Source organism: Heterocephalus glaber, unplaced genomic scaffold (assembly GCF_053883595.1).
Source record: "Heterocephalus glaber isolate CG9 unplaced genomic scaffold, H.glaber_assembly_v1.0 deba00001428, whole genome shotgun sequence".
Taxonomy (NCBI): domain Eukaryota; kingdom Metazoa; phylum Chordata; class Mammalia; order Rodentia; family Bathyergidae; genus Heterocephalus; species Heterocephalus glaber.
Genome location: NW_028258293.1, coordinates 8,571,303 through 8,587,539, shown reverse-complemented (window position 1 = coordinate 8,587,539; position 16,237 = coordinate 8,571,303). Strand labels below are relative to the sequence as shown.

The 16,237-nt window shown below is 35.7% G+C and overlaps 1 protein-coding gene across 11 annotated transcripts in view; it reads left to right on the top strand.

The window, feature by feature from the left end:
• Gas2 (growth arrest specific 2) overlaps positions 1–16,237 on the top strand; it is a 130,984-nt gene that overhangs the window by 44,084 nt on the left and 70,663 nt on the right. For all 11 annotated transcript variants that reach the window (XM_021263934.2, XM_004851567.4, XM_087211530.1 and 8 more), the window contains one exon: positions 9,649–9,790. In XM_021263934.2, coding sequence (XP_021119593.1) covers positions 9,649–9,790 — 142 coding nt within the window. The remainder of the gene's footprint in view (positions 1–9,648; positions 9,791–16,237) is intronic.

Sequence of the window (16,237 nt, the reverse complement as noted above, 5' to 3'; positions counted from 1 at the left end):
TGCTTTTAGGAGTTAGACTCTTGATTCCAAACATTAGAGAAATCTAAGGTGCCCATTAAAACGGGGTGAGAAGTACATCAGAGTGATACATTCGTTAGAATCAGTGAGCCTACAGGAACTCATCATTATTGCCCAAAGGCCATAGTTTATGTGGGAGTTTCCTCTTCTTGTTACACATTCTGCAAGTTTGGAGCAGTGAGCAATGGCGTGTATCCACCACGTGGAGGCATACAGCATAGTCTCCCAGACCGTCAAATCTTGTTTGCTCCGCCTTTTCCTCCCTGCTGTCCTCTCTCCCTGTTGTTCTCTGATCTTTTTAATTTTTTCACAGTTTTACTTCTTCCTGATTGTTAGACAGTGGGCATCCTGTATTACGTAGCTTTTCCACATTGCCTACTTTCACTTGGTAATACACATTTAAGTTTCCCTCATGTCATTTTTATGGTTTGGTGCTCATCTGTTCTTATCACTGAAAACCATTTCATTGTCCATTTCTTTAACCATTCACTTATTGAAGTCTTAGGAATAAAGCTGATATAATCATTCTGAGAGGTTTTTCAGCCAGCATTAATGTTTAAACTCATTTTGGATGGTAACTTGTATTGTCCACACCATATTTTAAGTGTAAAGTTTGAGAACTAGTTTTGACCTTCATTTCCAATGTTTTATATGATGCCAGCAGTTATTTCAAAGAATTAAAGCCATTTCACATATTTACTAATTTTCTGACCTAATCTCTTCATGATTTTAGAGGAAGAAAGTTATGGCAGGATTCTGCTCTAAGAAACTTCTTTATATTTCTTTGTTATTGTGTGGCTATTGTTAGGCTATCCCAACATGAAGATTACGGAATAATTTTGAAATACAAACTGATGTCTATAATGTGAAATTTATCTGGGACAGGGGAAAAGGAGGCCCATTTTCATTTCAAGCTTAGTGCCTCCAGTTACCACGGGACTCACTCATAGCTCACTGCTTGAGGCATGAAGCGCTGTTGCAGAACCCCAAGGAGGTGGTTATTGCACCAGAAAAGGGTTTTTCTTCCTTCTCTTTAAAAAAGTTTCTAAAATTTGATTTAGAGCATATATTTTCACCCTTTGGAAAGTCATTTGATATTTATATTTAGGCACCTTGATAATGTGACTGTTCAAGGAAATCATTTTACTGAAAGAGATTATTTTTCAATAAAATATATAGTGAAACTAAAAGCAGCACAGGGATACAAATGGAAACATTATTTCCATCATGGAAAGAGTGACATTATTGCCTGCATATTTGAGCAGTACATTCTATATGCCCTTTGGAAAAGGAAAGATATTAGTTCTTGGCAAGTGCCATGTCGTCTGCTGTTTTATATCTGAAATGTCTGCTTGATGGAGTCAGGGAAAAAAGTCTCTCAAACTTTTGTGAAGAATGAATTATTTAAACTACCAGCATTAAATGTTCAGTTCACAATATAATACAGGGGATTAAAGATGCCTGTCTCTCAATCTCTTTCTCTGCTTCTTAGCTTGAGTAGGTGACAGACAATAAATAATTCTTTATTCTAATGTTGCTTGTCCAAGAATTTGAACAATAAATCAAATGCTGAAATATATTAAATTCAAGACATTGGTGGGTTATCACAGAGTACTTAAAAGTGCGTGGAGGGGGGGAGATGGGGAAGACAGGGAAATTAGGTGTGTTATGTGGACGTGCCGCTTCCTCCACGAGGAATGTAAACATTACGTGCTGCAAACATGTACTCCTGAAACATTTGTATGGATATAAGCAACTGAATGATTTCATTGGAACTGTGTAAAGCTCAGTTTTTTCATCTGGAAAATGGAAATACTATCATTTAGCCAACTCAAGATGTTTTGTTTTGAGAACTGACTAAACAACATATATGAAAGTATGTACCTAGAGGATGATAGGCCCTTAAGATAGAAGTTCCCTTCTTCCAAACCCCACCGTAAGTGCCAGAAGACAAATCAGTACTTCCTGTGCATAAAATACTATGCCACATGGGAAGTAAAATGTTAAATAAGATCCTGGTTCTCCAGATATAGATTTGTATATGCGTTATAAATAGTCACCATTGTCCTTTTGAAGCTGTAATACCCAAACTGCCATAATTAGGACATTTAGCACTACATCATACAAGTAAAAGCTTTGTGAATGACCAGCACAGTTGTGTATCTGTTACTGCATACCTGGGACCCCCTGGACTTGAAGGGGGTGAGGAGACATGGAGATGATGTTACCGTCTGGGTTAAAGTTAAAGTGGTCAAATATGAGGTTTCCAAATAATGACTATACTATCCCCACTGTGCATGCTACCTAATATAAAGGCTATTAGCCATACGTGGCTATTAAAGTTAATAAAGGTAAAATAAAATGATGAAATAATCTCCCACTCACACCACAGTTCAAATGCTCAAGTGTTCAATGTGTTTGTTATTACAGATTCACCATTTCCCTTGTAGCGGAATGATCTATCAAGAAAAAAACAAAAGAAAAACAACTATTCTGGGAGCTGGGGTTTAAAGTTAGGGTGTCAGTCTTTTTCTGAATTTTTGTGCTCATAATGGGAAAGAGTGAAATGTTTACTAGAAGATTAGAAGAGGAAATATAGGTGGGTAACTCAGTGTATTTTTGCCTTCATTGATAAGTAGTGCTTACTGAAGACTACTACACTTGAGCTATAATAATCTGTACTCTACATACATAGTCAGTGAGGCACGCATTGCTTTCTGTGTGCATCATATTAAACAGGAGACTGAGATACAGACTTTAAGTCATTTGCCCAAGACATCACAACACACACATGATATGGCTAACTGGTCTTCAACACCATGCCAGGTGGTTATGATGAGAGGCAGTGGATTCAATGAAAACCTCTGGGAAAAAAATTTCAAATTTTTTTATTGCAGCCAACCTAAGATGTTGACTGAAAGAATTGGAAAAGGTGCTTTTTGGAATGCATAACTCTTTTCTTGTATCTCAATAAACTAATCTATAAGTATTTAGGGGCTACCAGTACATATCTTGAGTTAAGACCATGCAGATATATAAACAATAGATTATTTTGTTTATGTGTTTGCAGCACTGGGGTTTGAACCTGGGGCTTTCACAGTGAGCTGCTTTCCCAATTTTTTTTTATTTATTGTTTTGAGCTATGGTCTTGCTAACTCAAACTTGTGATTCTTCTGCCTTAGCCTTCCAGAATGTTGGAATTATAGATGTGTGCCACCGTGCCTGGCTAAACAGAAGATTCTTGACATTTAAATTTTTAGTATTCATCCTACTGATTTGTTACAAATGATCCCAGTGGTTCATTTATAGTACTTCCTTATTTTGCTAACCCAAAGTAATGAAACTTACATGATGGAGGCTGGTGTACCGTTGAAGATTTGTGGGTGAATGAGCCTAAATATCCATTCAATCTTAGTTCAGATCAACTAGAATTTACTCATCATTCCATATCCATTAACTTTCAAAATATTTTGAGTCTTAATTTTTTCAGTTACACTTTTCTTATTTTATGGGAAGCATTTTCTGTACAGTTGTGTGATGAATGTAGTGAGTTTTGAGTGCCTTGACAACATACCCTTTGGGAATACCAACATTCTGTTACAGACAGTTTGGTCTACCTCAAGTTGATCATGCTGTAGTTTGAGGGGAATTTATACCTAACCGCTCATTTATCCATCCATTCATTCCTCACATTTCAAGTACATAATATATAGTAGCATCACCTGGAAAACTTAGATGATTAAACAATTACAGACAGTATACAATTCCAATGCTGTAGAAGTTCTGTGGAGAGCCAGGGAGAAAGTGGAAAGCTAACATGGAAGTTATATCAGGTGAGCTACATGTTACGCCTCTTTTGAATTCCCACTGCCTTTGAATCTGTTATCTTCCCTGTATGTGTGGTAATTTTTTCAGCTATTCCAAGTAAATACTTCTGTAATTATTTGAGGCAGTTCTTTATCCTTCATCTCTTCTTCCAAGACTTCTTTGGCAGGATGAAAGTTGATTTTATTTAATACATCAGTTTTTTGTTATTTTATTTTTAATTTTTCTATCAAAGAATAAATTACAAGGCTGACATTTCTCTCAAGATTTTCATGAGACCTGAGAGAAACTTACCTATTCAAAGTCACAGAATGGGAAGTTTGCAGAACTTAATAAATATTTCCATGTAAACATTTGAAAAATATATTTTAATTCCAAAAGTTTTGAATGTTAGTATTACTGAGTCATCTGTTCTTTAATTCAGATGAGATCAAGAATTCTTCAATCAGAGACTTAATTACAAATGATGCAGCTCCTCCGGTTTGACTGAATTTTTGGTTATTGTGTGGCTGGGAGGAACTTTGGATTCCATAAGCTTCACACTACTGTTCCCTACCAATGGGCAGAAATCCTGATTCCTAGTTTCATGTAAAGGACTTTATAGGTATTGTGTGTGATGTTTTATGAATCATTTGGACTATTAAAGATGGCATGTTAAAATTCTACTTAAAATGTTTTCTCATTTGGTTGAAGGTTGGAAGTTCCATTGACGTACTTTACTCTTCCCTAGTGTTTCACTGGTAGAGAAGCACTACATCTATGAACTCCAGAACAGAAGCAAATACCCCATAAATTACCTAAATGCCAAGTGATTAGTTAGATCTGCGTTGAATTCCTCTGCATTGGAAATTTTCAAATTATTAAATATCCATTACCTGTTTTTCTTTTATTGGTCCCAGAATAAATTTTCATGGCTTTCAATATAATTTCAGGGAATTTTAGATTTTTGAATGTGATGTGTCAACAACTTTTCAAAGACTCCAGGCTTCAAGGAGAAAAAGGCTGTGTTCATTCATATATTTGATACTTATCCTTGTAATTCCTTGAAAGGTGGGCTAAGCAATTTCTGAGAACATATTGCTTGTGGGTATTTTTTTAAATGTGCCGCTTGGTGAATTAAGTGTCAAATCAATCTCTTGCTTTTCCAGTGCAGTGTGGATATTGCATTACTTTCTGCCAGAGGAATCAGGTATCTCATTTCCTTTAGCATGTTTTCTGTTAGAGCAAGAATTTTATGGTTCTTAGATTATAGTTCCTGTATGCAGATTCACCTCTTGGATCATTCATCTCCTCAACACATGTCACCCAGGGGCACATATAGTTGACAATAAAATGACTCCATGCTTGAATCAACTTCTGCTCTTTTATAATCACCACGTTTTGCTTTATATTACTAAAAAGCTTTCCAACCAACTCCTGGAGATTATTTTCAACAAATCGTTCCATTAAAGCTTCTTTAGTTAACATAATTTGCCCATTTTGATTTTTTTATTTGAAAGTGTTGATAAAATGTAGAAGACACTCAAAGTCTTGCTACTACTTTTGGAATTTTACAAAATAAAAATTGAACTTCAATGTGTCAATTCAATCTTCCTCACAAGTAATTATTCTTAATTGAATGTATATCCTTCTTGAAGTGTTCCTAATTTACAACCCCTAATATAGAAATAGATTTACTTAATACAAAGTAGTTATATGGAATTTAACTTTAAATGGCCATCTCTGTGTGTATGCCTATACATACATTATGAAATGAAATCACAAATATCTGTTTGTAAATTTGTTTCTGCTTAAGAAAATTTCTGAGCTTATATACCATTCAACACACATGCATTTGTCTTCTTTTAAAATAGTCGTGTAAAGTTCTGTTGTATGTGCTATATTATGCAATCAGCCCTCTCTTGACATATTCTTATTTCCCTTTTTCCTATCATTCAGTGTTACAATAACTATACATGTCTGTGTGTTTCAAACACTTATGGTATTATACCTCTAGGATATATTCTTAGAAGTAAATGTCTAGATATAAGGGCATATATCCAAAGTGCTACTTGATATTCATATTTTATAAAAGACATTATACTATGCTATTTATGGTTGTTTTTGCAACTTATACAGGGAAGCCTTTCTTTGAAAATCATTACTAATATCTGAACCGGATTAGTTAAATGATACTGCTATATAGGCAATCCCAGTTTATGTAACTTAGTGTCTAAAGTGTGTGTGTGTGTGTATGTGTGTGTGTGGATGTGTGCATCTGAATATATATTTGTGTTAATCCAAGGACTTTGATTATGTCTACATAAATTCAAATTTGCTCTGCAATAAACAGATAGATCTTTGAGATTAGATAGATGTAGCCTTTGATTGATATTGTAATGGAATGTTTTTCTTATGCAGCCACAAAATTCCTGGACCTGAAAAACTCTATTAACATTAATAATGCTAGGATCTCACAAATCCACTTAGATAACTATTTCATTTTTATAATCATTCTTGTAAATGAGATCAACAATCCATAATATTTGATTATTGTATTCATTGCTTCATAGTGAATAGAAGAGACAACCAGCCTACAAATTTAAATAACAAAGCATTTGCCCTTGATCATTTGCTCTTTGAGACAAAACTCTAGGTAGCTAAGATCACTCAAATACTTAACTTAGTCTTTCACATTACATTGAGTCACATTCTATAGCTTCATGAAGTGTCAAGGAAATTGGTTATATCCTATTTTTAAAAATTGGTAACTCTCAGTATGGGGCTAAAAGAGATTTCCTGGCTATTAATAAGAATGTCTGCCCAGGTTCATATTTTTGTTTGAGTAATTTCTTACCTCAAAAGTGAAAGAAAGCAGACTGTAAATAATATCTTTCAACTCAAATGGCACAATGAGGACAAGAATTATCTTTATATCAAATAGGGAAGGGTGGAGGGGGTGAAGGGAGGGCAAGGGAAGGGAGAAAATAAGAAAATAAGGGAAAATAAGGGAAAGGAAAAATTATGAGAAAAGGAGAAAATGGAAACAAAGTCTTTGTAAATAGGGAAAGGTAGAGGGGGTGAAGGGAGGGCAGAGGAATGGGGAAAAAGTAAGAACCAAGATACATCATGTAAAGGTACTAGATCCCAATGATAAATGTAACTGTATTTTATACCTAAGATGTACCAATAAACTTCATGTAAAACAAGAATTATCTTTATATGTATATAGTAAAGCTATGTCCTATGGTTAAGACAGATTAGAAAGACTGCAGAACTTTATTTATTTATTTATGTATTCATTTACTTATCACAGCACTGTGGACTAAGCCCAGAACCTTTGCACCAGGCCCATCTCTAGTCCTTTTTAAATTTTTTAAAATTTTGAGACAGGTTCTCACTAAGTTGCAGGGGCAGAGCTAGAACTTGCAATCACCCTTGTCTCAGCCTCCAAGAGTGTTAGGATAGCATCCCATAGTTTCATTTTTCTCTTTCAGGCTTTTGTCTGTACCTTTAAAAAAAAGTTTTATGAAGATATAATTCACATATTATAAAATTCTAAAACCCTATTCTTCCTTTTTTATTTATTGGTATATGTTTGTGATATATAATAACTACATTCATCTTGGATAATTGATAGGTATACATGCCACATCTTGATCATCTTTTAGCCACTTTCTCATTGCAGGGACAGATTATTTACCTGGCATCCACACGTTAAATCAAGAAAGTTTTATTTTGGCTCATGGTTTTTAGAGGATTCTGTCCTTACTCAGCCAATTCCAAATAGAAATGCACAGTAAAAGTGTATGGCAGAGGACAGCTGTTTGTCCCATGGCAGCCTGGAAGCAGAAAAAGGGACAGGAGGGCAAGAATATACCCTTTCTGGTCATGCCTTCAGTGACCCACATCTAACCAGGTCCTGCCTTTTATAGCAAGTTCTCTATGAGCTCATCAGTGGACTAACTCACTGATGAGTATAGCAACCCCAAGATCCAATCACTTTCCAAACACCAATGACATTTTAGACCTAAGCCATAACACGCTCTTCATGAGCCTCAAAAGGTTCATCTCATTTTGCAAAATTCATTTAGCCCATCTCTAAGAGCCGCCAATATCAACAGTTATAGCATTGCTAAAATTTTAAGTCCAAAGTCTCCTCTGAGACTCAAGGCAAATTCTTAGCTCTGAGACTCTGATTTTTAAAAACAAAATAAAAAACAAAACAATTTAAATACAATAGCACAGGGCAAACTCTCCCACTCCAAAATGGAGTAACAAGAGTATAGAAAAGAATTGAACCAAATATCTCCGTCACTTTCCTCATTGCTGAGACACAATACCTGACGTCAGAAACTGGAGAGGGGTATTTTGGTTCACAGATTTAGACATTTCAATCCATATTTGACAGGTTCAAACACAGAAAATGGCTTGGTAGAAGAGTCTGCTGTGGACAAGTTCCTCATGTCCCTCAGCCAGGAAGCAGAAAAGGGAGGAGCCAGGGAGGGAGCTACACCCTTCCAGGTCCAGGTGCCAGTGATGGGCTTCCTCCAGCTAGGCCTCGCCTCTTGACACCACACCACTGTGAACCCATCGTTGAACCAACTCACCTATGACTACAGTGGCCCCATGGTCCAATCACCTTCCACAAGCCCCACCTCTGAGCACATGAGGTTTTAGAGGACATCTAGATCTAAACCATACCACCAAAGCAACACAGAAATGCAACAGGGCAAACATTAAATCCTGTTGCTCCAGGTCCAGCACCCTGGACAGCTTGTTGTGAGATTTGAGCTCCAAAGGGCTTGGGCAGTCCTGGCCCTGTGGCCTTGATGTTCATACCCTTCGTGGCCTCTCTCTTGAGCTTGCTTCACTCACTGCCCAGGGTTTTCCTCAGCAGATGTTCCATGTTCCTGGCATCTCCACTTCCTGAAGCATTGTACTTTCAGCCTCACACATGGCTCTCTCAGGGGCACACTGCCTGCCCACTCAGCCCTTCCTCTGAAATCTGGGTGGAAGCTTTCTGGATCCCACAATTTTTGCATTCTGGCTGGGGATATGCCTTAGTGGTAGAGCACTTGCCTAGCATGCTTAAAGTCCTGAGTTCCCACTGTTACTACTACTACAATCAATCAATCAATCAATCAATCAATTTTTTTAAGGGAAAAATACAGAAGTCCAGGAGGCCTGGGCTCTAGCTTTGACTTTGATATGTTTGAAGGTGTAACTCAGTGGTAGAATGTTATTTTGAAAAGAATTTCAGCCTTTCCCCTTCTTAGTATCAGTAGAGACTTATGTTGTCAGATAATTCTGCTGCTGTCTTTTAACTTTATAATACTTGCATAATTTTTATGACACACACATATATATAGCCATAAGAATACAGATTGACTATATATGAAAATAAATATAAGTAATTTTCATATACTATGGGTTTTTGAGAAATAAATTAATAAGCCCTTTGTGGGACATACTGATAGAATACTTAGACAGCAGAGAATGCATAAAGAAATAATAGAAGACAAAGGGTAAAAGTAACCTTGGCTAGGAAAGGAACCTATTTCTGTTAAGTGCTATTAGTATTAACTATTACGATTAAATACTAAAGGGCAAGGGTATGTGCTTGCAGGCACAGATTTTTGTGGTCTCTTAATCCCGGTTAAGTTTCATCAGCATTACATCTCCTTTCTGTAGTTCCTCACAAACCTATTTATTGATATGAGATCACTCCGAAGCATTTTGTTTCCAACATAAATGTCTTTTTATGTGTCACCATGAAGCTTTTTGCCAAGTACTACAGTAAAGTGAGGTTTCTTTATTTTTCAGAGTCTGCCACTGAAGAAGATTCCATGCAAAGCCAGTGCGCCCTCAGGCTCCTTTTTTGCCCGAGATAATACAGCGAATTTCTTATCCTGGTGTCGAGATTTAGGGGTGGATGAAACATGTTTATTTGAATCTGAAGGTTTGGGTACGTATTCCCTTCAGAATTTTAGCTGATAAAATCAACTGTTTTTCTTTTGGCATAGTCATCAAAAGTTTTTTCTAAGATGTCATTTCACAGATTAAAATGTATGAGTTTATTGTAAAGGTGCAGAACCACTGTAAACGTGATGTATTGAAGGTAGAAAAATGCATACTCTTTCTTACTACTGCTCACCTTCTGGATAAAAATGAGTAAGGCAGAAATAGCACAACCCTTCCTAAGCTAAAAATGACAGCCTCGTGTAAATTGGTGAATGTTTAGAAACTGTAGGACTAAATTTTACTACAGGTACTAATCTGGGTTAGAAGAGTAGCTATTGATGTTCCGGCCCTGAGAACATTTCGTCCTTTTACCTCTGCAAAGTAAGAAGACCTCTGTATCTCCCGACCATGCTATCTTTATTGAAACTGATGTTTGTTAGTTTATATATTTACCTGTTTTTCTAGAGATTTAGAAATCAGATATGCGAGAAGGATATTGAAATATTTGAAGGTGATACAATAAAAGACAGTTTAGTGCCTAGGCTAAAGATTATTATGTTTTATTTTGTTTTCTGGTTGAATTTTGGCAAATCTATTTCCAGACTACAAAGTGATTTTTTTTTTTTTTGTACATTGGCCTTTTCAATGTTCCAACATTATGTGATACCCTGGGATTGAGTGTTCACACTTCCACTTGACCTTAGCCAAAAGGCCGAGAAGCAATGAGTGTTCACACTTCCTATGGGCTCTAACCACAGTGTTACTCTAACATGGAAAATATTAGAAATGAAGTCCCATTTTAGCGACATGGAGCTAAGAAAGGAAACACTGAGTTCTTTGGCTTGATGATTTAAAAAAGTCAATTACAAAATCACACAGTACCAGATAGTAGCAGTAAGGGAAGCTGAGCATCCTTCAGACAGAATGAGTATACACATTACCTTCCAAACAGTTAAAATATCTGTGGCCCCTGGGCTTTACAAAAGAGTACTTTTCCTGCTAAATTTAGGGATTGGTGGTAACAGCTGTAATTTTACTCATTTTTATATGTTTAAAATTATTTGTTCTGAGAAGAGGTGACATGCTGTGGAAAAGGCTGTGGTTAAATCTGAAAATTCTCTCAGCACAGAAGAGAATAACATGGATTGAGACAGAGAGCACACCCTAGACTGGAAGGAAACCATGAGACCGAGTACCTGCATGCACTCGTCGTGTGCTGTATTCAGCAGTGTGCTCCTTCGATGTAGAAGAGACTTTGCTGACCCTTACCACTTCCTTATGTCAAGGGAAAAGGAGTTGGATAGAAGATGTGTGTGTATGTAGACACTACATCTGTTTTTGTTAGTTGAGTGGTAATTGTACAAATAGATTTTAACGTCTGATTTGTAGGAAAATGTGTGAGTGGGGGATTATACGAGGGAGTGTAAAGTAATTATTTGCAACTAAAACCCTTGAGAGATCTAGTAAACACACACACACACACATTTCTGTGTAAGAAAAGCTTACTCACAAAGCAGATATTCTGTACATGTCACTCTGGATGTGTGGAAAATTTACGTCATGGCTTAAAATTCTGGAGTGCCTCTGTATTGCCAAAAAACTGTCACAGGAGGGAAACTTCATTATTATTAATACGTTATTAGTTGGTTCGTTGTACAACTTTTCATTAAGGAACCATTTTTCATAAACTGTTATAAGCCAACTGGGTTACAGAGAGCTCAATTTTCTCACAATCCATGAGTTATTATGTTACTTGAACTAATGCAACTTTCAGAGAGAGTCCAAGAAGAGTCTGTCTAGTGCTAAATCTTCTCTGCTAGAAATACCACTGTGGCTCAAGGCTCTAGTGTATATTTATGCACATTATTTCCCTAATGACTTAAAAACTCCAATTCAAGGAATAAGTAATACATAAGGAATAAGTATCTTAAAACTATAAAGCCTAAAGCAAATTCTATGATGATATACGAATGTATACCAATGTATTTGTAATATATACAATTATGTCAAGAATTTTGAGATGCCTTACTTAATTCCTTATTATGCTATACTTGATCTTGGCCCAAAGGCTGAGAAGCAATTAATTCACTATTATGAAAAACAAACTGCCACTATAAAAAAGTCCATAACTTATACATAAAACTACCCAGTGTTTTGCATTTTAAAATGATTTGATTTTGATTATCTTCTAAACCAAGCTTTTAATATGCAGTTAAAATCCATTTAAATATCTAAGGAAGCTTATTAAAACCAAATCTTCCAGGTTTTTAAAATTTTAAATCATCTTTTATCTTCACAGTACCAAACTAAATCATATAGTTAGGATTCTTTAGTTTGCTGCCAAAGAGATTATAAGATAAATTTGAAATTTCTGCTACTTAATATAGGACATGAGGGGATGTGTAATAGGCCTTACAGAGAGAGAAGGAAGGCGAATATTATGGCATCGGCTTGAGGATTAGTCAGAGAAAGGACACAGCTGTGCTCATACATGTGAATGAGAACCAAGAGAAAAGACGATGTGAGATTCCATTTCCCCAAGTGGGACCCTTTTCCCTTGGGTTGCTTTTTTTCATTCACTGTGGGTGAGGGTGTCATTGAGCTGCGGCTGCCGGCCTTGTACTCTGTCGTCACAGAATTGCCTTTCCTGCGACAGTGACACTGTGTACTCGGCTTGAGGTCTTTTCACACTTCACTTTTGAAAGCGAATTTAGGGCAAGGGTTTTTTTCTTCTCTTTCTTCCCCTACCTCAAGATTTCATTTCAGTGGCACACGAGATGAAGAGCATCCTTTGTGTCCTACTGTTTTGAGCAGCAAATAAAATGAAAAGAAGCCCTGATGAGAAGGGGAAAATGTGTTTGACTGAATGATAAAGTAGATCACTGTACTCAGTGCACATGAAGAGCCTTGTTTTGCTGTTCAAAGTCTTTGTGCGCATAAAGCATCCCTATCTTTGTAACAACTGATATGCTACCCTTTGGAGCGGTACTTTTTTTGGACAATTATTTGTCAGAGGATCTTGACTCACAACTTATTCAATCTGTTTTCTTTCCAAAACTGCTAATGACAGGAAACCTCCCTGAGAGGAACAAGGTGCAGTGGGGGTGAACTGGGGAGTGTGGTCAGCCAGTGCGACCCTCTGTATCTCCCAAGCCTCTTGACTTTTTGACTCTTGACAGATAACCTGCCATGCCCCTTACAGTTACACGCAGGTCTTTATCTGAAATTAATCTTCTATGACATTTTTGAGAGCTATTTCTTCCTCTTGAAATGTCAATTCTTAGATCCCAAGTTATCCTGAATAAATGAGCCAATCAAAACATTACCAAAGGTCGTCATGAAGAGCCTAGTTATGGAGAAAGACAAAAGTCCAACTAACATATCAAGATGTTGGGCACCTTCACCACATGGCAGTATAAATAAAAACTGTGAAAAGTTAGCCAAATAATAAAATTGTATTTTTAGTTTTGGCAAATATATAAGAAAACAGTATCTTCTAGACACTGCCAAAGAAAATTGGGAATTGGGAGTCTTACTTTAAAGGGTTATTTGACATTATATATTAAAGACCAGAGAAATGCTCATATGATTTAAGTTGTTCTATTTCTAAAGCTCATCTGAAGGAGATTACAAGAGATAGGTTTCAGAAAGTCCATTGAAACTAAAAAAACAAACACAATGCCTGTTACTGGATGTTAGCTTTAAAAAAACTTATAGCAATCCAAAGATACCAACCAGAAAGAGTATTCTTGAAATTACTGAAGAATGTGAGAAAATATGATGTACTAGGAACATGAGATCATACATTTATATCTAGTATATGAACATTAAAATCCATATTCAGATTTTGAAAGAAAAATAATGATTCTGTTATAAGTGGTGTTTTCTTCATTTATCTATTAGAAAACTTTAGAAAATGAACAGTTATGGCATGTAATCTGAAACATGAACAATTAATTATATTTATATTAAGATGCTATTGGATCAATTTATATAGAGAATTATTTTTTGACATGTTTATTGACAATATATTTATTGAGAGCACATTATAAAGGCATTTTCACACTGTTTAGGCTATACTCATATACTGCTATAGTAGCAGATGTAGATTTTGCATTATCTGTAGAGCATAATCTAATTTTATGGAGTATGATACATGTGTGGATCACCCTGACCCCTACTGTTCAAACCATGCTGACACAGAAGTCAATGCCTTTCTTTTGCATCACTCTTAATAAAGATTAATATTTGGTTTCATTAGATGCCTATAAAATATTTGGGATTGTGCTTTAGGTTAAAATAATGATGACTCATTTTCTTGAATATAAAAGTATGCGCTTTATCAGTCTAAAAACAAAATCTTCCAATAATTATTCTAAAACATGAACTTCTAGTTGTGACGCAAAAAAAATAAAATGTTTAGAAGGTGTGAAAACATTTCTATTTTTAGTTTCAAATACATGTAAAAGTTATTAGACTATATTAATTTGTAATCTCCCTCACAGTAAATTTAATATTTTAAAATATTAATTTATATATAACCTTTTCTAAGGCACATTTTATATGGCTCATTTTTACCATTTAAATTAAGATCAGAAATCTATCATTTATTCTCAGGTTAAAAACACATTTAAATTGTGCAATGTTATTTTTTCTAACATTTTTAAACTATAGAACATTTTCTTTAATTAGTGATATTCTTGTGAGATCTATGCAAAACTTACATTTGCACACCAATTTACAAATTGTCCAGTTAATTTTTTCCAGACAATTCCTTACTTTTCCTCATTTGTACACATTCTGACATTCTGGGGAATGAAATTAAAAGGACTGGGATGGGAATACTATTTTGTTTGCTATAATTATGTCAATGTCATTATGTTATTGGATGATTATAGGATTTGGAAGCCTGTGACTATTCTTCATCTATTTCTCTGAGAAAGACTCTCCTCAGCAAGAAAAGGGTTTGCTATCTGCTGTGTAGCATGCAAATGTGTGTGATTTATTTATTTTTATTTCCTGTGTCTGCTGTTTGTTGTGTGATACTGTCTTCTTTTGATGCATTGTCCTGGTGACAAGTTTTACAAAATCCTTTGTTCTGTAGAACACTGGTTAGCATGCTGTTTCAGAGGCAAGCATTATCTATTTGCAGTATTGGATTTATGTTGTTGCACAAAATTGAAATGAACTGTGCATAAATTTTTAAAAATTGACACTTTCCATTTTAAAATTTAAAGTCAGTTTGCCTCAGAAAAAGAATTCGTGCCTGCCTTCTGGTGTTTCCTAAATCACCTTTTGTCTTTGTTCTTGTTCTTGTCTATATTGAGGACTATAAGAATATTTGCATTGAGAAAAAAGGCTATATTATTAGTATCAATGTACGATAACAATTTTGTGACAGAGTTTCAGCTCTAGGTTATTTATATTCATTTCATTTCTTTCCCAGACTCATTTTCTTTGAGGATTATTTTTATGTTTTTTAAACACTTTTTTCGTTTAGAGAAGTACTTATTTATTAGCATTTCATTCACATTTTATTTTTGAACTCAAGAAACTCTTTTCCCATCTAGCCAGTAGCCCTTTGCCAGAGCGAATATGAGATAGACTGATTGAGAGAGAGCTCAGCCTCTCAGTGGACTGATAGCTTCATCAAGGACTCGACAGCGCCAGGGCTGAATGAGGAAAGTGGACAGCTTTCCAGCTTTTCCAGGATTCCATTTTCACTGTCCCAAGGCTGCAGGGTTGAGTTCCCAGCTCAGCAGAGTGGCTGAAGAGTGCACCTCACTCACCATCTTAAGCTCTCGCAGCCACCATTTTACAAAGGAGAAGCTGAGACTTGGAGAATTAAATCCTGTGCTCAGTGTTACTGTGCTTTTTAAAAGGCCCAACTAAGATCTGCATACAGCTCCATTTGCCTCCCAAGTCACACTCCAATGTTATGGAAATGGACACTGTGAGGTAATTTTAAATGTTTGTAGGATTTCAAGTAAAAGGAGAAATAAAATAGAAATGAAGATCAACTTAGAAAACACCTGACTCTGACTACAGTTCTGTGTGATACTGAATTAATCTGTTAATTTAACCTGGGTGCTGAAAGAGAAACCTTTGTTCCAGGACATTTCTCAAATTGGAGGAAAGAGCAATTAACGACACACAAATCATGCTACAGACCTTACATTATTACTGAGACTGGGAATGGCCATGCCTTCTTTATACGATTTATGGGGATGCCATGCTCTAGTTCAAATTGTCTTATTGATTCTGAAGAATTTAGATACTCAGCATCAATGAATTCATATAATTCTTCCATGTTTACTTTTTCCTTCTATTTAGCTTCAGATCAATTTCTTTCTTTTTTTTTTTTTTTTTAAATTGAGGGGATGCAACCTCTTCAGGTGAGTGTTGTGGCTCCAAATTTGCTTTGCCTAATTGTCCCCTACACCTCAATTCA